Source organism: Callithrix jacchus, chromosome 9 (genome assembly GCF_049354715.1).
Source record: "Callithrix jacchus isolate 240 chromosome 9, calJac240_pri, whole genome shotgun sequence".
NCBI classification, from domain to species: Eukaryota; Metazoa; Chordata; class Mammalia; order Primates; family Cebidae; genus Callithrix; species Callithrix jacchus.
This window is the reverse complement of record NC_133510.1, coordinates 135,373,161-135,393,745: the sequence shown is the minus strand read 5'-3', so window position 1 is coordinate 135,393,745 and position 20,585 is coordinate 135,373,161. Positions and strand designations below refer to the sequence as shown.

The 20,585-nt window shown below is 62.5% G+C and overlaps 2 protein-coding genes across 5 annotated transcripts; one reads left to right on the top strand and one right to left on the bottom strand.

The window, feature by feature from the left end:
• Positions 1 to 7,339: 7,339 nt before the first annotated feature.
• Positions 7,340 to 13,377, bottom strand: NOC4L (nucleolar complex associated 4 homolog). The gene is made up of 15 exons (XM_035258264.3): positions 13,205 to 13,377; positions 12,835 to 12,955; positions 12,182 to 12,288; positions 11,090 to 11,197; positions 10,704 to 10,853; positions 10,512 to 10,611; positions 10,385 to 10,419; positions 9,803 to 9,853; positions 9,615 to 9,726; positions 9,243 to 9,303; positions 8,830 to 8,940; positions 8,567 to 8,727; positions 8,386 to 8,468; positions 8,067 to 8,180; positions 7,340 to 7,493 (listed from the first exon to the last, which is right to left on the bottom strand). The coding sequence occupies exons 1-15, from the start codon at positions 13,319 to 13,321 to the stop codon at positions 7,374 to 7,376; spliced, it is 1,551 nt and encodes a 516-aa protein (XP_035114155.3). The 5' UTR covers positions 13,322 to 13,377; the 3' UTR covers positions 7,340 to 7,373.
• A 100-nt stretch (positions 13,378 to 13,477) lies between these two features.
• DDX51 (DEAD-box helicase 51) lies at positions 13,478 to 20,538 on the top strand. 4 transcript variants are annotated; one of them, XR_013522225.1, is made up of 15 exons: positions 13,478 to 14,044; positions 14,771 to 14,921; positions 15,193 to 15,338; positions 15,510 to 15,581; positions 15,747 to 15,853; positions 16,075 to 16,183; positions 16,262 to 16,407; positions 16,641 to 16,830; positions 17,008 to 17,123; positions 17,202 to 17,318; positions 17,390 to 17,491; positions 17,653 to 17,716; positions 17,809 to 17,943; positions 18,215 to 19,694; positions 19,804 to 19,857. XR_013522225.1 is itself a non-coding variant. In XM_035258263.3 (14 exons), the coding sequence occupies exons 1-14, from the start codon at positions 13,514 to 13,516 to the stop codon at positions 20,402 to 20,404; spliced, it is 1,995 nt and encodes a 664-aa protein (XP_035114154.3). In that variant the 5' UTR covers positions 13,478 to 13,513; the 3' UTR covers positions 20,405 to 20,538. The 4 variants fall into 4 exon arrangements, 3 of the variants coding, with proteins under 3 accessions (XP_035114154.3, XP_054095131.2, XP_035114153.3); XM_035258263.3 differs by lacking the exons at positions 18,215 to 19,694; positions 19,804 to 19,857 and adding an exon at positions 20,396 to 20,538; XM_054239156.2 differs by having other exon boundaries at positions 18,215 to 19,857.
• The last annotated feature ends 47 nt before the right edge of the window (positions 20,539 to 20,585 follow it).

Below are 20,585 nucleotides of genomic sequence, written 5' to 3'. Positions count from 1 at the left end.
CAGCTCCACACCCGAGCGTCTGGAAGCCATTTCTGAGCGGCCACAGCCCCTGGCAGAACACTCTGTAGGTGGGACAACTGAGGCACGGGGTCATGCCACCCTCCTGGGCAGGAGCAGAGCCCACGCTGTTGGGGACTGGCATGGCCTTCACTATGGGCTGCTGGCCCCAGTGCAGAGACCCAGGCACCCCCAGGAAGGGACACGCTCCTCACCGTCAGCAGAATCGCTTAGGCTGGAGCCTTCGCCAGAGCTCCCAGCACACCTGCCACGCAGGAACACGCGGGAACACGGGGAACACGCGGGAACACGGGGAACACGCAGGAACACGGGGAACACGCGGGAACACGGGGAACACGCAGGAACACGCGGGCTGATGGTCGATTCTCCGCCGCTGATTCCTAAACACCAGTTAACTGTTCCAGCGCCCTCATCACCGACGCGCTCCCACAGCTCCCAGGCAGCCTCGTGTCTTCAGTGTCCAGCAGCGCATTCAGCTCCCGGAGAGAGAGCCGGTGTCGGGGGAATGGGGGGAGAGGGAGCGAGGGAAGGACGGTGCGGGAGAGCCGGTGGGGGGGACGGGGGGAGAGGGAGCGAGGGAAGGATGGCAGGGGAGAGCCGGTGGGGGGGACGGGGGGAGAGGGAGCGAGGGAAGGATGGCAGGGGAGAGCCGGTGGGGGGGACGGGGGGAGAGGGAGCGAGGGAAGGACGGCAGGGGAGAGCCGGTGCGGGGGACAGGGGGAGAGGGGCGAGGGAAGGACCGGGGGAGGCCCCATTGTGTGGCATGTTCCCTGTTCGTTCGTTCGCGGTGAGGACCTGGAAGGCACCAGGCACACACAGGTGCCAGCTGGGTATAGGCCTCATAGGTGATGGAAGAGGCCCCAGGAATTTCTCTAAGACTCCGGAACTGAAGGTCCCTCAGTGCGTCTGCGCCACTCGGGGAGAACGCCTGAGAGCAGGTGACTTCCAAGCAGCAGCAGCGTCTCTCGCCAGCTTTGCGGCCTGCAAAGTCCAGGATGAATGCACCAGCCTCCAGCGACGGCCTCCAGGCTGTGCCCTCCCTGGCAGGAGACCCGAGGCCAGAGAGCAGCCGGCTCCGTGCCACATGAAGAAGCTGCTTTTATGAAGGCCTGAATCCCATTACCAAGGACGGTGCCCTCGTGGACAATGCGCCCCTAACCCCACCTGGCGGGCACCTGATCTGGAAGGGCCAGAGCCCCTGCACAGCCGAGGGGACCCCTGTGCTCTCAGGGCAGGTGCCGCCGCCTGGGAGGGGGAACCTTGGGCCGGGAAGGAGGCCCAGGCCTGGCTCACGTGGGTACACACGGAGCGGAGGACCGAACGTGGGTACGTGGAGGTGCCAGACGCAGAGCCCCTCTGACAACTGCGGCCAAGCCCGGGTAACAGGGGAAAGAGCCGGCTGGAAGCGCATGGGGGCAGGTCCTCTGCACACCCGGTCCCGCAGGGAAGGACACAGCCTTCCAAGTGCTCTGGCCCGTCCTCCCGCAGAGGAGAAATGGAATCTGTCAGCTCAGGGTGCTCGCAGCCCAGGCCTACACGTGCACTCTGAGGCCAGATGGTATGGGGGAGGGAGGGGGCGTCAGAGTCAGGTTAGGCCTGGAGGCTTGGTCTGGGATTTAATCTAGAGAGGGGAAAACAAGGCCACACCCAAGCTCGGGGGACAGGGAGGCAGGCAGAGGTCCTCAGCTCAGGGACCAGGTCGTCCTTGGGGCCAAGACTGCGGGGGGTGCCGGCTGCAGGAGCAGAAGGAGAGTGACTCCATCACCCCAGGGACCACCCAGAGCAAATGGAAGGGAACTGAGCTGCCCCCTCACCCAGCACCAAAAAAAGAAAAAAAGACACTGGTGGCTCATGCCTGTAATCCAAGCACTTTGGGAGGCCGAGATGGGCGAATTACGAGGTCAGGAGTTCAAGACCAGCCTGGGCAATATGGAGAAACCCCATCTCTATTAAAAATACAAAAATTAGCCAGATGTGGTGGCAGACGCTTGTAGTCCCAGCTACTCAGGAGGCTGAGGGAGGAGAATCGCTGGAACCTGGGAGGCGGAGGGCGCAGTGAGCCGAGATGGCACCACCGCACTCCAGCCTGGGAGGCAGAGCAAGACTCTGTCTCAAAAAAGAAAAAAAGGTGAACATAACGAGCTTTGCCTCAAGTTTCTAAACCTAGTGTACCCGCTGCGGCCAATGGGGTACTCGTGCTTGCATTTAAAATGTTTTTGTTTATCCAGAATTGTCTGAAGTGTGAGGCAGGAGTCAGTGCTGTCCCCGTGGCAGTGGCATGTTCGTGGCGCCTGCAGACGGGGACGTCAGGCTCTGTCAGCGGCAGGCGAGGGGGCTGGGCCGGGTTCTGTTTGGACATAGCGGAGGGAGGGCAGCAGGAGATGCCGAGGAGGAAGCCACTGCCCACTCTGCCCGGCCACACCTCAGAGGCCACCGCAGGGCCTGTCACCCACTTTGCAGATTGTGGCGATGAGAATACTGAAGCTCAGAAGGAATGAACAGTTTATGTGTTATAGAAAAAAGAAGATACACACCGAAGCCTGGAGCCGAGGCTCACGCCTAACAGGAAGGGGCTGTTTGCAGGAGGGCCTGGTACTCCTCACAGCTTCTCTCTGCGTGGGGCTTTCATTTCAACGTTGATCTTAAGGTTCACGCTGCCTTTGTAATTTAAAAGTGATAAATAAAACAGAAGCTCTGTTTTAATTAGGGAAAAGCAGTTGATTTATGCATAGGAAAATCACTATTTCACTCCCTCGCCCAAGGGAGCTGGGGGGGTGAGGTGGGCAGGGTGCTGCCACAGGGCGGTGGGACTGGAAGTGGCCGGGCCCCCACCTCCAGGCTCCTGCCCGCCTGGGGCCCAATCCTGACTCGCTGCTAACATTCACCGTGGGCACCCTGCAAGACCCTCTGCAATGGCCTCTAGGGGAACCCAGAAGTCCCCGCCCCCAGCCCAGACTGGAGGGAGAAGGTGCAGGGAGACGGGGAGGCGCTGGGCAGAGGGCACGGCAGGGCAAAGGCCTGGACCAGGGCTGCTGTTAGTTTGACAACAGCGGCAAATGGAAGGCCTGGGGCAGTGGGGGAGGGGGACATAGGGCACTATGGGGGTAAGGCGGCATGACCAGGGAGGACCCACCACACCAACCTCACAACAGCCAGGCTTTCGTCAGCAGGGACAGTAACCGGGAGCTCCTGGATGTGCAGGGCCCCAGGAGGACCCGCTGTTCTCAGCCAGGTGCGGGGTCCCTCAGCGCCAGCCTAAGGTCTGACCAGCAGGGCAGGAGCCTCACAGCCAGCCTGGCCTTGAAGCCTCCTGCTCTGAGCACTGGCCTGGCCTTGGAGCCTCCTGCTCTGGGCACTGGCCTGGCCTTGGAGCCTCCTGCTCTGGGCACTGGCCTGGCCTTGGAGCCTCCTGCTCTGGGCACTGGCCGGGCTCCTCCAGGCCATGCAGCTCACAACAGCCCCTGGGTGGGCCTGCGAGCAGTGAGGTCAGGAACCGTCACAGGCCAAGGACGAGAGGCAGCCGGAAGGCCTGTGTCACAGCCCCCCATGCCCTGGAGCCCCCCCACACCCGCTCCTGCCCAGCAGGCCTGGCTTCCGTGCCCCCAGGCCAGCCCAGATCACTCTTGTCACCTGCCTGGCTTCTGCAGAGATCTGGTGGGGCATCTGGCATCCAGCCTCCGGCCAGCCTCCACATCTCCCAGTTTCCATCCACCCTTGGCGAGCTCCGCCCCAGCAGGGAGGCCCAGCAGAGCCAGGCTGACACTTTCACCCACAAGAGCAGGACACCCAGCTATGCCTGAAATTACCTGTGACCCCCCAGATGGAGTCCCTTCCCCTGAAGCCATGTGACTCGTATCATCCCCGCCAGAACATACCCTGGGAGGGCCTGAGAGCCTGGAGGAGGGAACGTCACCGCTGGGGTGCAGACAGTCGGGGTGACAATCCGGGAGCCTCAGCCGGTTCATCCATCAGCTCAGGCTGCCGTCAGTCACCAAGGAGTGCAGACCAGGCACCCCAAAAGTGGACATGGTGCCCCCCTCTAGAGGCTGAAGTCCCAGGTTCCGGGGCTGACAGGGAAGGTTCCTCCCGGCTCTCCCTCCTGTGCCTGTGTCAGGCCCCCTGGCTGTGTGGAGCCCACCAAGCTGCATCGGAGCCTTGATGACCTCTGTGACACCCCTATCTGCAGACGACAGCACCCCCAACAGGCCTGGGCGCTAGGACGGCAGAGCATCCGCCAGGGTCCAGCTGAGCACATGGCAGAGGGGCCTGGAGGGTCTCCCCTGGCCGCGGCCGTCACACGAGATCAGCCCAAGCCCAGCACAAACTCTCCATGGTGTCATCAAGGAGGCCCTGGCTGGGTCCTAGAGTGGGGGTGGCCGCAGGGCCTGGCGAGGTGAAGCTGGCGGGGCAGCACCTCCCATGGGCTCAGGCAGGGCAGGGCTGCAGCGGCCTCTGGTGGCCGCACGAGCTCAGGACGTCAGCGCCTTCGGCCCAGCCCTGTCCCAGGACTCCGGAGTGGGGGACAGCACTTTGCAGGTACCAGGCGTGGCGGCCTGCCCAGGGCACAGCACAAGGCCGGGCTCTGTCTGCCCTGCTGCAGTCTGAGAGCCGAGGGGCCACGGGTGGGACAGGCTGTGCACAGTGGAGGGTGCGACTCAGGGTGGAGGGAGAAGGGCACCTGCGCTTGCCCACACACAGGGTTCCAGGGAAGGCCTCCCCTCCTGGGTGGCGCTCAAACCAGGGCTAGCAGGGAAAAGCGACAGAGGCCACAGTTGTGGCTGGCACTAAGTCCTCGGGACAGGGGCCGCTTCACCTGAGAAGCCCACTGGGCCAGGGAAGCTGGGAGCAGGGGCACTTGTCCTCTCAACATTGTTCCCCAAACCCCTGCTGGGCACAGGCAGGGTCCCAGACCAATGCTGGGCCAGGAGGGCAGCTTCCCCAGGCAGGGCCCAGACGCTCCCTGCCCTCCCCAGCCACACCCACGTCCACCGAGTCCCACCTTCTGTCCTCAAATAAGCAGACTGTGGAAAGGAAACTGGGCGTCCCGGGTGGACAGAAAACCTGTTTGGTATAAACTGGGTCCCCTAAAAGTAAGCACCTCAATAGCAAGGCTGTGCCTACAACTGTACCAGGGCCTCCCACAGCGGAGAAGACTCCAGAGGGGCCAGACGCTGTCCGGCTGCTACCCAGCATCCACCTGGGCCCTCACACTCCCAGAACAAAGGGGATCAGCAGGACACAGACAAGGTGGGGCACAAAGGAACCCCCTTAACTCATGTCAAACCCCCACCCACTCCAATAGCCCCATTCACACCACCACCTCACACGAACTCCCCATTCACACCAACCCCCACTCACACCAATCCCCCTACTCAACACACCCTACTCACACCAACACACCCACTCACACCACCTCCTACTCACACCAACACACCCACTCACACCAATCCCCTACTTGTGGGTAACCCCCCTATGGGCACCGAGGAATGAGAGCTAGGCGGAACCCTGGCACAGTTAGGGCTTGAGGAATCTCTCACTTCATAGTTTTACCACTCAGCGATTTCCTTTTATATAATCCTTTACATAATCATATATTAGTTTATAGAAATAGGGCTTGACGAATCCCTTTACAGAATCCTCTATATGTAATCATATAACAGTTCATAGTATGAGTGCCTAAAGATATTTCCCTACATATATACCTATAATTATATCTTGGTTCATAATTGGAGGAATGCCTAGAGTGGACACAGTGCAGAGCATGAATTAAGGAATAAGCAGCTTATAATCGGAGGAATGCCTAGAGCAGACACGGTGCAGAGCATGATTTAAGGGAAAACAGTTAGACCAGGACAGGGATCCATGGCCCAGGCGGCCGCGTTCAGTATCGTAAAGACACCCGCTGTATGGCGGGCTTGGGGCGAGAGCCTCTCCTCCTGATACAGGAGTTGTAGGACCTTGCTCCAGTTCCTGTGGAAGGCCGCCCTCAGACCGGCAATCCACCTTGGTGACTGTGAACTCTATCAGCTCTTGCTACTGTGCTGCTCGAAAAGCATCTTCCTATAGAACCAGCAGGTGGCGGTAACCCTGACAGCTCTGTCACTACTGTGTGACTAAAGCATCTCCCCCATAAATCTTAGAAGTGGTTTCCCATAGATAGAGGTATCCCACAGTGTACCTTCTTCACTGCACATGGTCCACCTTCAAGCCTCAGTGACCTAATGGGGGTGGACCCCTTACTGCACACGGCCCTTGCCTCAATGACCTAATGGGGGTGGACCCCTTACTGCACACGGCCCTTGCCTCAATGACCTAATGGGGGTGGACCCCTTACTGCACATGGCCCTTGCCTCGATGACCTAATGGGGGTGGACCCCTTGCTGCACACTGTCCACCTCCTGGCCTCGGTGACCTAAAGGGGGTGGACCCCTTACTGCACATGGCCCTTGCCTCGATGACCTAATGGGGGTGGACCCCTTACTGCACACGGCCCTTGCCTCGATGACCTAATGGGGGTGGACCCCTTACTGCACACGGCCCTTACCTCAATGACCTAATGGGGGTGGACCCCTTGCTGCACACTGTCCACCTCCTGGCCTCGGTGACCTAAAGGGGGTGGACCCCATGTTTTATTGCTCACGACCCTATCACTATCCTTAAAGATGACTTCACTCACTGCCCTGCCCCCTAACCTATACACAACAAATACTCATGCTTCTGGACATTCGGGGCCTCACCTGACTCTGCTCATAGGTGGCGTGGCCCCCCAAGCCCAGCTCTGTTTTTCTTGTACTTCTGTCTCTATTTCTCAGATCCTGCACCTCAGCACAGCATAAGGCTCACCCCACGACCCTGTGGGGCCCTCAGCCCTACACTACTCCCAACACCCCCTATTCACACCAACACCCCCACTCATGCCAACACCCCCACTCACACCAACGCTCTCACTCACACCAATCCCCTAGTCATGCCAACACCCCCATTCACTCCCACACACCCCACACCCAGATATGTCACCACACACACTGGCCACCATAACTGACCCAGGCAGAGAACCGCCCAGCTCCCTCCTGGTGTCCGGAGCGTAACCTCTGCACCAGGAAGATCACTAGGGCCCAGGGTGGGGGGCAGGCCAGTGACCTGAGACACTGGTGGCCCAGAGCCCCCGGGAGAGACCACACCTCAGGTTCCCCACCGTCACCTCCCAGGCCGTGGGGGAGGCAGGGACCCAACGTGCAGTGTGCCAGGTGGGCCCAGGCAGATATGAGGCCCTCGGCCCCACAGAGGCATCGAGCCACCCGGCCCACACTCCGAGCCGCTCTCCTGTAAAACCATTTATTCACAGGTGGGCAGGGTCAGCTGAGCGTGAAGTGCTGGGCACAGATATCGCCCGGCCGTCCCAGCAGCCCCTGGGCTGGAAGATACTCCAGGGGCACTGGCTCCCGCCCTTTCTTCTTCAGGTCCCGCTCAAAGATCTGCAAAGGATGGTGGCTCTCAGTCTCGGCTCGGCGCCCTACAGCCCAGGCCCTTCCACCTCAGCTCATCACCCTGTGTCCAGGCCCTCCCACCCCAGCCCCAGCCCCTCTTATCCAGGCCCCAGCCCCGTGCCTCAGTTCAGCAACCCTGGCCCAGGCCCTCCCACCTGGTCCCGGCCCCTCCCACCCCAGCCCCAGCCCGGAGCCTCAGCTCAGCACCCCAGGCCCAGGCCCTCCCACCTGGTCCCGGCCCCTCCCACCCCAGCCCCAGCCCGGAGCCTCAGCTCAGCACCCCAGGCCCAGGCCCTCCCACCTGGTCCCGGCCCCTCCCACCCCAGCCCCAGCCCGGAGCCTCAGCTCAGCACCCCAGGCCCAGGCCCTCCCACCTGGTCCCGGCCCCTCCCACCCCAGCCCCAGCCCTGCACCTCAGCTCAGCACCCCAGGCCCAGGCCCTCCCACCCCAAGCCCAGCCCCGCATCTCAGCTCAGCACCCCATGCCCAGGCCCTCCCACCCTGGCCCCGGCCCCCTCCCACCCTGGCCCCAGCCCCTCCCACCAGGCCACGCCCCCACACCTCATAGGCCGTGAGCTCCAGCAGCGGCGCGATGCTGACCTCGGGCACCGACAGGGCCTGGTTGATGACACTGGCGGCTTTGGACACCTCAGGGTGGTAGTGGCGTTGGAGGGCCTGGGGCAGCAAGGCCGTCAAGGAACAGCTTCCCTGGGCCCCTGCCCTGTGCCCCCAGACACGGCCTCCTATGCTGCCACCCAGAGTGGGTAGGGGGCATGCCAAGCACCATGGGTGGGGACACAGCGTGAGGCTATGCGGGAGGTGGCATGGGGAGGGGAGCTGGGCTTTCTGAGGGCCCAGGAGCCTGGTGCAGCGCCCTCACCTGTAGCTCCCACAGGGAGCTCTCCAGGGCCCGGCTCTGGGCCGGGTCCTCCTCTCTGGCATCGTAGGGGTCAGCATCCAACTCTAGGAATGAGATTCGGGCCCTCGTCTGCCATCCACCTCCCCAGGGCGCCAGCACCCCCACCCCCACTCCGACCCAGCCTCCGAGAGCCCCAACTCACCAGGCCCGTGTGGGCGGTGCACCAGGACGCGGCAGGCGGGGTGCCGGCACAGCAGGTTGCAGATGAAGGGCAGGACCATGAGCAGGGCCTCGGGGGGAGCCGTCAGAGCCAGGCGGGCCAGGCGCTTGGCGAAGGCGGCCACCAGGTAGGCAGGGAGGTGGCTGGCAGGGCAGTGGTGGTGAGGCAGGGCCGGGACTGTGAGCCCCCAGCACCCTCCCAGCTGTATCACAGAGCCAGGCAGAGCCAGGTGCCCCAGGACTCACGAGGATGACAGGAAGAGGTCAGCCAGGTGGAAGAAGCGGGCTCGGTACTTGACGTGAAAGACGGAGGGATCCAGGAGGCCGTATAGCTTCCGGTAGAAGTCGGGGTACTCCCTGCAGGTGGGGAGGAGCAGCGGATGGAGCGGCCGGAACCACGGGGCTGTGGCCGGGAGGGAAGGGGACGGAGGGAAGGGGACGTGGGGATGGAGGGAAGGGGACGTGGGGAGCAGGGCTGGGGCTGGGGCTGGGTGGGAAGGGGACAGGGGAGCGGGGCCAGGGGCCGGGTAGGAAGGGAACGGGGGAGCAGGGCTGGCAGATTCGGAAGTGAGAAGAGTGGGGACTACTGGGGCAGGGTGGGACGGGGCAGAGGAGCGGGGCTGGTGGATTGGGAAGACCTGCACCCCCACGACACTCACAGGTTGTGCTTGTGAATCAGGATAAACAGCCCATTCAAGGCCAAGAGGCTGAGAGCACCCCCTGCAGACAGACATAGGCTGGAGCCGAAGTGACCCTGCTTTTATCCCACCTCCTGCCCACGCTGAGTGTAAGTCTGTGGAGTGTGGCCCCTGCCCCTGCTGTCCCCTCCCATTGCCTCATGGACCCAAAGCTAGAGACCACATGCCAGGTGGGGGAGTGGTGGGTAGAGGCACCGTGGGTGTGGGTTAGGGTTAGGGTTAGGTTAGGGTTAGGGGCAGGCGCTGAGGAGGTGGGAATGCGGGGGAGGCGCTGCGGGGGTGGGAGTGGGGGAGGCGCTGTCCCCCAAACGTGAGTGAGGTACCCACACTCACCCAGGTCACAGGCTCGGGTGAGGAAGTCAATCATGAGCCTTGGCTGTGCCAGCTGGGGCAGGATGGCATCATGCACGATCACCAGCACCTTCTTGTAGAGGCTGAGGGGCAGCTGGGGAGGGCACGCAGGTCAGGTGAGGCTCCCCCCTTGGGACAAGAGGGCACCGCCCCGCCACCACCCGGCCTACCTTGTGCTTCAGGAAGTTGAGCCACATGGCCTGGAAAGCCTTCCTGTGCTCCTGCAACGGGGTCCAGGCCTCACTCGCCGCCCCTACCCCTGACCCAGGGCCCAAGCAGCTTCCAGGGTCCCCCAGAGCCCAGCCCTGAGATCTAGCACAGGTCTGGTCCCCTTTTCTGACCCCACCTTCCCCTTCCTGTCACGGGCTCAGACGCTCTTATCTCCAGGTGCAAGTCATGAGCGCCTGGCCCTCGAGGCTGGGGTCTCAGAACAGCCAGAAAAGCAGCCTCGGAAGACGAGGGCCAAGAGGGGGGCTGCAGCCACACAGCCTGCAGTGGCCACAAGTGGCAGCAGAGGCTCCAGACCCCGAGAAGTGACAGGCCTCTGACCTGAGGGAGGCCCCTCCCACACTGCTTTGTGAGTGAGCCGGCGGCCCTTTGAGCTGCCACCTGTGCCCTGGGGGTTTTCTCAGGTGAAGAAGTTGGCATCGGGCCTCCTCAGGGCCTCACACACACCCCACACACACCCCACACACACCCCACACACACCCCCAAGCCTCTGGAGGGTACCTGGCCCTCCAGAGGCAACTGACCTTCAGGTGAGCGACCTTCCAGGTGTCCGACAGCTCTGCAGAGAAAGCGAGAGCAAGGTGTCACCTGACCTGCAGGGGAAGCAGACGAAGGCCCAGCCATGTCCGCCCCAGCCCTCGGGACACTCACCCGCGCGCTTTACGTAGAAGCTAGAGGCAGTGGGCTCCCGGCGGGGCAGGCTCACAGCGGACAGCAGCGTGAAGGCATTGTTCCAGAAGGTGAGGGGCACCTGCGGAGCCGGGGCTGAGTGTCTGGACGCCACCCTGGTCCCTGCCTCCTCAAGGTACCAGCATGACGCAGCTATAGGACCTGGCCGCTCACCTCGGGGTGCTGACCAGTGATCCGGGCCACGGTGTCCACGGCTGCCCGCATGGTGTGGTAGCGGATGTCATCATGGTCCAAGTACTCCCGGAACTGGGACAGGAGCAGGCTTTGGTCCTCCTCAGGAGACAGCAGGCCTCCCACCACCAGCTGGAGTAAGGAGCAGTGAAGAGCCCGGCCCAGCACAGGCCAGCACGGGCCAAGCAGGTGGCCCCACCCCGCCAAGCCCCGCATCCAGACTCCTGGCTAGGTGGGACAGGAGAGGCACCCCCACGCGCAGGAGCCGCAGGAGGGTCCCAGCTCAGCGCAGCAGGCCCCGCCCCCACAACAGGGCCATCCTGGGCTCTGGCCAGCCAGGTCCTCTGGGACTCCCACAAGGCCCTCACCTTGAAGAGGTCTTGGGGGAACAGGTAATTGCCTTCCCACTTGGGCTTCTCCAGCGGGTGCACTCCTTCCAGCTGCACAAACTTCATGAGTGTGCCCAGGGCCAGCTCCTGGGAAGGGGGCAGTGCAGAGTGACTGTGATACCCTCACCCACGGATGTGCCCAGAGCTCAGCCCAGTCAAGGAGGCCCTCACACCCAGGTCCAGCCCTGAGAAAAGGGGGGCCCGGCCTTCTCTTGCTCCACACACTGCCAGATGCCACTCTAGGCTTCCATGTCCCACCCATGACGTGGGGACAAGATCCTGAGTGAAAGACAGACTCTGGCCGGGGAAGGGCACACAGGCCAGGTCTGCTTTATGAGCCACCAGGCTGGTCTCTGGTCACCTGTGTCATGGCAATACCACCGTAACCCTCGGGAACCGCTGTGAAAACACAGGCATGTGACACCAGCACAGTGTCAAGCGGAAGGAGCCACACATCCTGTGACCCCCTCATGAGGAGCATCTAGAGAAAGCAAACCCACTGATGCAGAAATGAGATTAGTGTTTGCCCAGGGCTGGGCATGGAATGGGTGGGACATGGGAGTGATAACAGGTACAGGATTTCCTTCTGGGCAATGACAACGTTCTGGATGGTGGTGACCTGTGCACACCTCTGTGAACACAGTAACAGATGCTAACTGTACATGAGTTATTTCTCAGTACAGCTTCTGAGAAAGCTCGTAACTCATTCCCGTGGCCACAGACCACAGTGTGGGCTAAGCAAACACATCTGCAGCCTAGACTGGCACGAGGCCTGGCGTGTGCTCTCCGCAAACACACAGATCCCCGCCGATGCCACTGGAGGCGAAGACAGGCTCTGACTCCTCCCCTTCAGTATCCAGCATGGGACTCGACAGCCATGCTTCTGAACCAAACTGAACTCCCATGAACGGGAGACACACGAGGCTGCCCACCGGAACAGTGGTCAAAGAAAGGAGGCAGCTTTTCCTGGACAACTGTGGGAGCCCCAGACCTCTGCTCCGTGGGTAGCCTGGGCAGGGGGTGCAAGAAATGGACAAGGATGAGGCCAGCCCAGTGATCCCAAAGACCCACCTTGACCTGAAAAGAGGGGTGCCCCAGGAGCTCCCCCAGGCGACTGCAGCAACTATGATAGCGGTGTCTCATCCACACCTTGTACTTGCGCATGGCTCCCCTGGACCCTGCAGACAGAGTTAGGCTGGTCAGCCCCCATGAGGCCCACACACGCCAGCCCAGGCCCAGCCCAAGGTCCCAGGCCTGGCCCCACCCTCCCACTGTCTTCTCACCCTCCACAGGTCACTGCGGCCCCCAGACCTGCGCTGGGACTAGCACACGCCCTGAACCCTGCAAACAGGAAGAGCAGCTCCTACCCAAGGACTGCCCCAGCCAAGCTGCTAGGGGCAGGATCCCCACCCCCCACTTTACTCCGAGACCTGATGTCCCCCTGAACGGACCCCAAAGCTCCGATTTTAAGTGGCAGTATCAGCATTAATCAACATCAAATTACAAAGGGGTGCAAAACACACGCATTCATCTACACCCAGCTGCAGAGCACCCATGTCACCCCTCCCCAACGGCACTGCCCATCCTCCACGGTGGGTTTGGTGTGTCCTCCCACCGGCCTGCACAGCCTGTACTAGGGTTGGGGACGCTCATCCCACGGTGACAAAGCCTCCCTCCGACCCACAGAAAGAGGAAGAGCAGCCCTGGGGCCCTCCAGTGGTTACCTATCATGACCATCTCCTCAGAGGGCAGCTGGCCCACAAACAGCTCTCCCCGCTCTAGCAATGCCCCAAAAAGACGGCTGCACGTGCGGACTGCTTCCTGGATCTCCTCGTGGTCCTCAGACTGCAGGAGAGGTGGCGGCAGGGTGCCCAGCCGGGAACTGTCACCTTCGCCCCCGCCTAGGCCGCCCCCACTCCTGCTCCCCTTCCCCTCGGGACGCCAACCCCGTCATCCCCGGCCCGTGACCCAAGCGCCTCCCACCCTGACCCTCGAACGCCGTCTCTGAACCTCCCAGGGCCCTGCAGCAGCAGCACCCCATTCAAGTCCCGCTCCGGGGCCACGACCCCAGCCCTGCGACGCCGCGGGACCCACTTGCAGCACCGCCAGGATGTCGAAAACGGCGTTGGCCTCACTGCGGCTCGCCAGCACCGCCTCCAGCCGGCGGCCCAGCGCCCGGCGAGCGCCCGCGGCGCCCGGCTCCCGCTCCATGACGCCCCCAGTACAGAAAAACGTGGACGCCCAGCCGCCGGCGCTCCAGTGGCGTCGCCGCCGCGCGCAGAGTCCTGCGTCATCTCTACGCGCCATACCACACCCCACCTTTGCGCGCCGAGCCCGAGTCCCAGGCGTGCCGCCGACGTCATCACCGCGCGCCGAGCCGGAGTCCCGGGCGTGCGGCTGGCCATGGCGTTGTTCTACGTCGCGCGGTACCCGGGTCCCGAGACGGCGGCAGATGCGGGGGCGGAGGGGGCGGAGGTCGGGGCGCAAGGTCGGGCCCGCACGCTGCTCGAGCGGCTGCAGAGCCGGGCCCGCGAGCGGCAGCAGCAGCGGGAGCCCGCGCCGACCGAGGCGGCTGCACCGACCGAAGCGGCAAGCAGGAAGCGACGGCGGCCCCGGCGGCGGCGGCGGGTGAACGGCGCGGAGTCGGAAAGCCCGGAGGCGCCTCGGGGAAAGCGGTGGAAGGCGGACGGCCAGGACGCGGGCGCAGCTGGGCCGCGGCGCGCGGGGCGAGCGGGTTCCCTCCGAGGCGCCAGCGACCCGGTGCTGACGCGCTGCCCAGCAGGTGTCTGCCGGGCTGAAAGCAGCGAGGAGGCGCCGGGGGAGCGCAGCCCCCGCGCCAAGGCGGCTCCAGACGGACGGGTCCCGGAGGAGGCGGCCGGACCCCTGGCTCCCGGCCTGGTGCTCGGTGGATTCGGGAGGAGGAAGGCGCCGAAGGTGAGCGGCGGCGGCCGCCCAGGGAGGCTTCGTTGAGCAGGTGTCGCCGGGTCACAGCCTCGCTGCCGAGCCTGAGTTTCCTCCCCTAGGGGTCTGGATCCTGCACGTACGGGGCTCCCGCTTCCGCTGCTGCTCTGTTCTCCCGCCGCACACGCCAGCTTTCCTGTAGGATGTGCCTTCGCGAACCTGAGGGGTCTCCTGCTGTGCGCTCACCGCCTCAGGAGCAAGTCAGAGGCTGTTCCGCAAACCCGCGGCAGCTGTTTTTGCTTAGCTTAGCGCAGGTGGTTTTCGGTAGAGATACCTGGGAGGCAGGTGGAGAGAGAGAGGTTCGGCGGAGTGCTTGGGCACTTTAGGGAGGGCCGAAGAGGTTCTCTTTGAGCTGGAAGCCAAAATTTGAAGCCAGCTCAAGGTTGGGGTTTGGGGGTGCCAGGCAGAGGTCTTGAGGCAGGGACACTGGCATGGCTGGGGCAGGTGAGCGCCAGGTCACAGGGCTTCCTGGGTGCGGGCAGGTGGGTTGATAGGAGGCTGCTGGCTGAGTATTTTCGGGGGTGGCATCAGCTCTTGCTGTTCAATTTCTCTGAAGGCTGCATGGAAAGCGTCTCTTGGGGCTGAGGAGCTGGAGACTCGAGAGGACGCTTCCTTGGCCTCCCTCCCACAGCTGCTTCCGCCCTGGGCTTCGCCTGAGAACCTGCAAAGCACTCACCTAGTCTCTGCTTTTGGTGGCAGGTCCAGCCTTTCCTGCCTAAGTGGCTGGCTGAGCCCAGCTGTGTCAGAAAGAATGTCACCGAAGACCTGGTTCCTATTGAGGACATCCCTGAGGTCCACCCTGACCTGCAGAAGCAGCTACGGGCACACGGCATCTCGTCCTACTTTCCAGGTGCCCCAGCCCCGGGCAGGCAAATGAGGGGGCACCTCCCTGCGCACTCACACGAGGCTTCGTGGCCACGGCGGTGCCAAGTGTGGTCTCAGCACCCTCAACTCACGGTTCCCACTTGTGTCTCCTGAGGCTGGTGCTGTTCCGGGCTCTGATGCCAGCCTCTAGGGAGTGATTCCCAGCCTCCAGCAGAGCAGCCCAGCGCAGAGGCCACAGGCAGGGAGGCGGCAGGCCCAGGCGAATACACAACTTCTCTCTCACCTTCCTTGTCCAGTGCAGGCAGCTGTGATTCCCGCTCTCCTGGAGAGTGCGGCCTGCGGGTTCCTGGTGGGCAGAGGCGGCTACCGGCCTAGCGACCTCTGTGTTTCTGCTCCAACAGGCAGTGGGAAGACGCTGGCCTTCGTCATCCCTGTGGTACAGGTCTGTGTGGGGGTCCTCTTCCTCTGCAGCAGGTGTGCAGAGGGCAGGGAACAGCCTTGCTGATGCAGGCGTTCCTTCCCTCAGGTCTGCGTGGGGGTCCCCTTTCTCTGCAGCAGATGTGCAGAGGGCAGGGAACAGCTTTGCTGAGGTGGGCATGCCTTTTCCCTGTAGGCCCTGCTGTCAAGGGTGGTGTGCCATGTCCGTGCCCTGGTTGTGCTGCCCACCAAGGAGCTGGCCCAGCAGGTACAGGGACCCTAGACCTGGAGCGTAGCACCACCGGCCTCAGTTTTCCTGCTGAGTGTGCAGGGATCAGCCCCTGGGTTACCAAGGCTAGATCTGGAGTCCTTTTTGCTGAAGTGGGGGGACACTCTCTATCTCCAGGCCAGTGACTCCAAACTCCTCCTGCAGGTGAGCAGAGTCTTCAACATCTACACAGACGCCACACCTCTGAGAGTGTCCCTGGTTACAGGACAGAAGTCTGTGGCCAAGGAGCAGGAGAGCCTTGTGCAGAAAACGTAGGTTGTGTCAGGATGTGTGTTTTTCAGTGGGGGCCGTGCTCAGCCCTGCATGTGCCCTGAGGAACCACAGGAGCAGAGGGGGGACTGCTCCTGTGAGGAGGAGGAGCTGCCATCCGCCCCTTCCCGTGGGTGGGGTCGAGGCTGTGGGCGAGGCCACATCTTGCTGTCCAGATCCCTGGAGAAAGCTGCCTTCTCTCAAGCCACTCTCCGTTCTGTAGAGCTGACGGGTACCGCTGCTTGGCTGACATTGTGGTGGCCACTCCCGGCCGCCTGGTGGATCACATAGACCAGACCCCGGGATTCAGCCTCCAGCAGCTCCGGTTCCTGGTAGGTCCCCTGCCCCTGGGCCTGGGCTTTGAGGTCAGGGCCATGCCACCCAGTCCTGGGCTCCCTGCCTCCCTGCAGATCATTGACGAGGCAGACCGTATGATTGACAGCATGCATCAGTCCTGGCTGCCACGGGTGGTGGCGGCCGCCTTCCAGAGCGAGGACCCTGCAGACCCCTGTGCCCTGCTCCAGCGAAGGCAGGCCCAGGCTGTGACAGCCGCCAGGTACTGGCAGCATGCCCAGGTGCTGGCTTCCCCTAGCAGAGGCCTCTGCGCACAGCTCGCCGTTCTCAGCACCCGGAGACAAGGCTGGCTCGAGTTCCATGTCAGAACCATGTCATTCTGTCACGTGAGCCAGACCCATTTTGCTCCTGGTCCACATGGCATGAGGAATCCCATTCCTGGGGGTCTCGGGACGGCCACTGGCAGAGTGCCAGCAACACGCCCTTTTCTTCCAGCACTTGCTGTCCCCAGATGCCCCTGCAGAAGCTGCTCTTCTCAGCCACTCTGACCCAGAACCCCGAAAAGCTGCAGCAGCTAGGCCTCCACCAGCCCCGGCTTTTCTCCACAGGGCTGGCACATAGGGGCCCGGAAGAGACAGGCGGGGACAGGGAATCAGGGAAGTATGCCTTCCCTGTTGGGCTCACAGTGAGTAGGATGCAGACAGGGCAGAGGTTTGCGCTGGGAGCCTGGGGCCCCAACCCCCACCCCAACCCCCACCTCAACCCCACCCCAACCCCCACCTCAACCCCACCCCAACCTCCACCTCAACCCTAACCCCCACCCCAACCCCACCCCAACCCCCACCCCCTGCCATCCCTGCAGCACCACTACGTGCCCTGCAGCCTCAGCTCTAAGCCGCTGGTCATCCTGCACCTGGTCCTGGAGATGGGCTTCTCGAGGGTTCTTTGCTTCACTAACTCCCGAGAGAACTCCCACAGGTGAGGCCCTGCTGGGCTGGGGGCAGCAGAGGCGGCCTGGTCCCAGCACCCCTAGGCTCCAGCCTTTTCTCTGCCTAGGCTCTTCCTGCTGGTGCAAGCTTTTGGGGGTGTGGATGTGGCTGAGTTCTCCTCGCGCTACGGGCCTGGCCAGAGGAGGGCGATCCTGAAGCAGTTTGAACAGGGGAAGATCCAGCTGTGAGTCCCTGGGCAGGGGCAAGGCCTCTGTGGGGTGGGTGCAGGGGGCCACAGTGCTCGTGTCCCGGCAGGCTCATCAGCACGGACGCCACTGCCCGGGGCATCGACGTGCAGGGCGTGGAGCTGGTGGTGAACTACGACGCCCCCCAGTACCTGAGAACCTATGTGCACCGGTGAGCGTGGCGACTGGGGGGCCTGGGGCTTTGTGAGCTCCTGGGCATCCTGTGTGGGACCATCTGCCTGGTTTGGGGTGGGGTTGGCGTGCAGAGAGGCCATCGCTGGTCAGACCCTGGAAGGCCCGGGCCCGTCTGGAGACAGCCGTGTTTGCTTCCAGGGTCGGGAGGACGGCCCGAGCTGGGAAAACCGGACAGGCCTTCACACTCCTCCTGAAAGTGCAGGTGAGGCCATGGGGGTCTTGAGTGTTTCTGCTGCTTGTGGGTGACGAGGGGTTGGCCCAAGAGCCCCTTTCCACCCGTTTGCTTCCTTCCAGGAGAGGAGATTCCTCCGGATGCTGGCTGAAGCTGGGGCGCCTGCATTGCAGCGGCATGAGCTACCTGGCAAGCTGCTGCGGCCGCTGGTGTCCAGGTACGAGGAGGCGCTGTCCCAGCTGGAGGAGTCTGTCAAGGTAAGGGCCGCGGGGCCCCGCACAAGACCCTCTGGGGAGGCCGTTTGCAGAGGTGGAGAGAGGAGGAACAAACGGGAAAACAAGAAGGGAACAGAGGGTCACACAAGTTGTTCTCCAGCCTCTGGCCTGAGGACGTGGTGGAGACACAGCCCAGGAAGGGCTTCCGGCGGGGCCAGGGCCGGGCTTCTGAGCGCACGGGGCTTCCTGTCCTCAGGGCCCCGCGGCATGAGGGGAAGGAGTGTGCGGGCTGAGCCTCCCCATTGCTCCACAGGAAGAGCGCAAGCAGAAGGCGGCCTAGGCTGCGTCTCGGAGGCCGAGGGGCCGAACGCCCACCGCCCTTACTCTCTCCCAGTGCAGTCCTGACAACCGGATGCTGTGTGTGAAGACAGGACTCCCCCAGGCTCCTGAGGAAGCAGCCAGTGGACATGGCCTTCCTCCCAAGTGTCCTCCGTGCCAGGCAGCTGGGCTCAGAGCTCAGGCACCAGCTCAGACCGGAGGCGTAGGGGCTGTCACTTTCATAGTGGGAAGCCACCGAAGTTTTGGCCTCAGGTCAGGATCGCCACTGGGAGTGGAGCCTTAGAAAACTGAAAAGCACTCAGAGCACTCCGAAACAGGGCGGGGCACCTGTTGTGTTTGGCTAAGAGTGGGGGGGATTAACCGTGAGTTAATGATAAAATTTCAGTTCTTAAAGCAACACGAGCGTATCTACCATCTTCCCTTGGAAAGGTCACTAGAATCCCTCGCTCACATGTGGGCGGGAGCCCACAGGCCACCCTGATTTGGAACAAACGCTGAGAAATGTGGGTCAACGCTTGCCCAGGCCCGTGTCACGCAGACCCCAGGGAGGGGACGCTGCCCATAAAACATCCATCGTCACAGACCAAAGAAGTCAGCTGAGTGGTCGGCACCCAGTCCCCGCCCAGGTGTAAACTCGGCATGAAAGGTTCTCACTGCGAACATGGTGGGAACCGTGCCCTGGAGGCACTGACCACTGTCCGTGAGGAGGCTTTGTTTTGAAAGTTTTATGTGATTATGTTAAGCTGCAAAAATACGAGTGAACTGTGGTGCTTTTTCCGCCTGGAGATACCCGCGTCAGTGAATGACGGTGTGAAAACATTCTTGAGACTGAGGCTCACCGTGCGATACACTCGCTTCTCCCACAGCCACAGGCCAGGAGACAGGAAGTCCGCAAGCAGGATGGATGCTCTGGGGACTCAGACGAGAAACCTCACGCCAACATGCGCACACTTCACGGGGATGGAAGCGCAGCATTCGCACGCCAGGCCAGCTTCCATGCAGGCTGCGCACGGCACTCCTGTGCGTGCTGGAGTGGGGCCAGCTGCGGTCGGCCAGTGAGGCTTCTCCGGGTGCTGGCTGAAGCTGGGGCACCTGAGTTGCAGCGACGCGAGCTCTCCAGCAAGCTGCTGCGGCCCCTGGTGCCCGGGTACCAGGAGGCTTCTGGGCCAGTCCCAGTCCTGGGAGCTTCCAGTATAAAAACTAAGGAACAACAGCCCGCACTTCCCGCCTCCATCCCGTCCGCAGCAAAAGGGATGAGAACGGGGGCGCCCTCGGCACCGGGGAGCCTGTGCTGAATCCCAAAGCTGGTTGGACGCGCGTCAAGGAAGTTGCCCTGCTGAGCTCTTCGGCCACCCCCGAAGCACGGGCACCACGTGGCTGAACCCGGAGGCAACACTCAGAAGGGGAAGGAAGGCTCCCGCTGGGGAGTGTCCTGGGCAGGCACAGCCAGACATGTAAGGGGGGCAGGGAAGCAGGGGATGGGGGCGTGGGGGATGTAGGGGGTGGGGACATGCTGACTGGTGGGGGTGCAGTTTGTTTTGGGGATGATGAAAATGTTCTTAGGTTGTATGTGGTGATTGATGGCTGCTCGCCTCTATAAACCTCTTACCAAAACCACGGACTGGGTGGATACACTGAATTCTTCCGGTCCCATGTTTGGTTTGGAAGTGAACACTGACACATTACCGACCGCCAGGAAGACGCGGGCACGGCCACAGCCTACTCACTGGAGTCACGAGGATGGAGACTCCAGGCCGCCCTCAGTTCAGACCCCAGCCTGCATGGAAGGAATGCCAGGGGAGGACCTGGTAGCTGACTAAAGGGGCAGCTGAGCCTTTGGGCTGTTCTAAAATGCCAGCAGAGCACCGAGGCGACAGGTAGGGGAGGCAAAAGGAATGATTTAGGTGAAGCCAGGCCCGCCTGGCAGAAAACTTGCCTTTTCACAAAAAGCAGCTCAGAAAGCTCCTTTCTACTCAGGCAGTTCAAAGACATCACTTCTCTGCTAACAAGGAGCAGCATGAAAGAGGAGACTCAGTCACAGATGAGACACCCTGGGCATAGGAGGAGGAGGGGAGAGTCCTGGGTGATCACCAGACGTCACACACAGCGGGTCCCCTAAACCAGTGGGTCCTAAGAAGCCTATTCCTCTCTTTAGGGGAACTAAGCAGACGGGGGAGTGCCTGCAGCCATAGGAAGGCATCCGGAAGCACACGCGGAAACTCAGAAAAGCAACACAGATGGAAAGGCTGATAGAAACTGCTCTATGCAGACAGCACAGCTGCCCCCACCTCACCCCCAGGCCTCATGGCTTGCCTGTCCCCACCCCACCCCCAGGCCTCATCTAC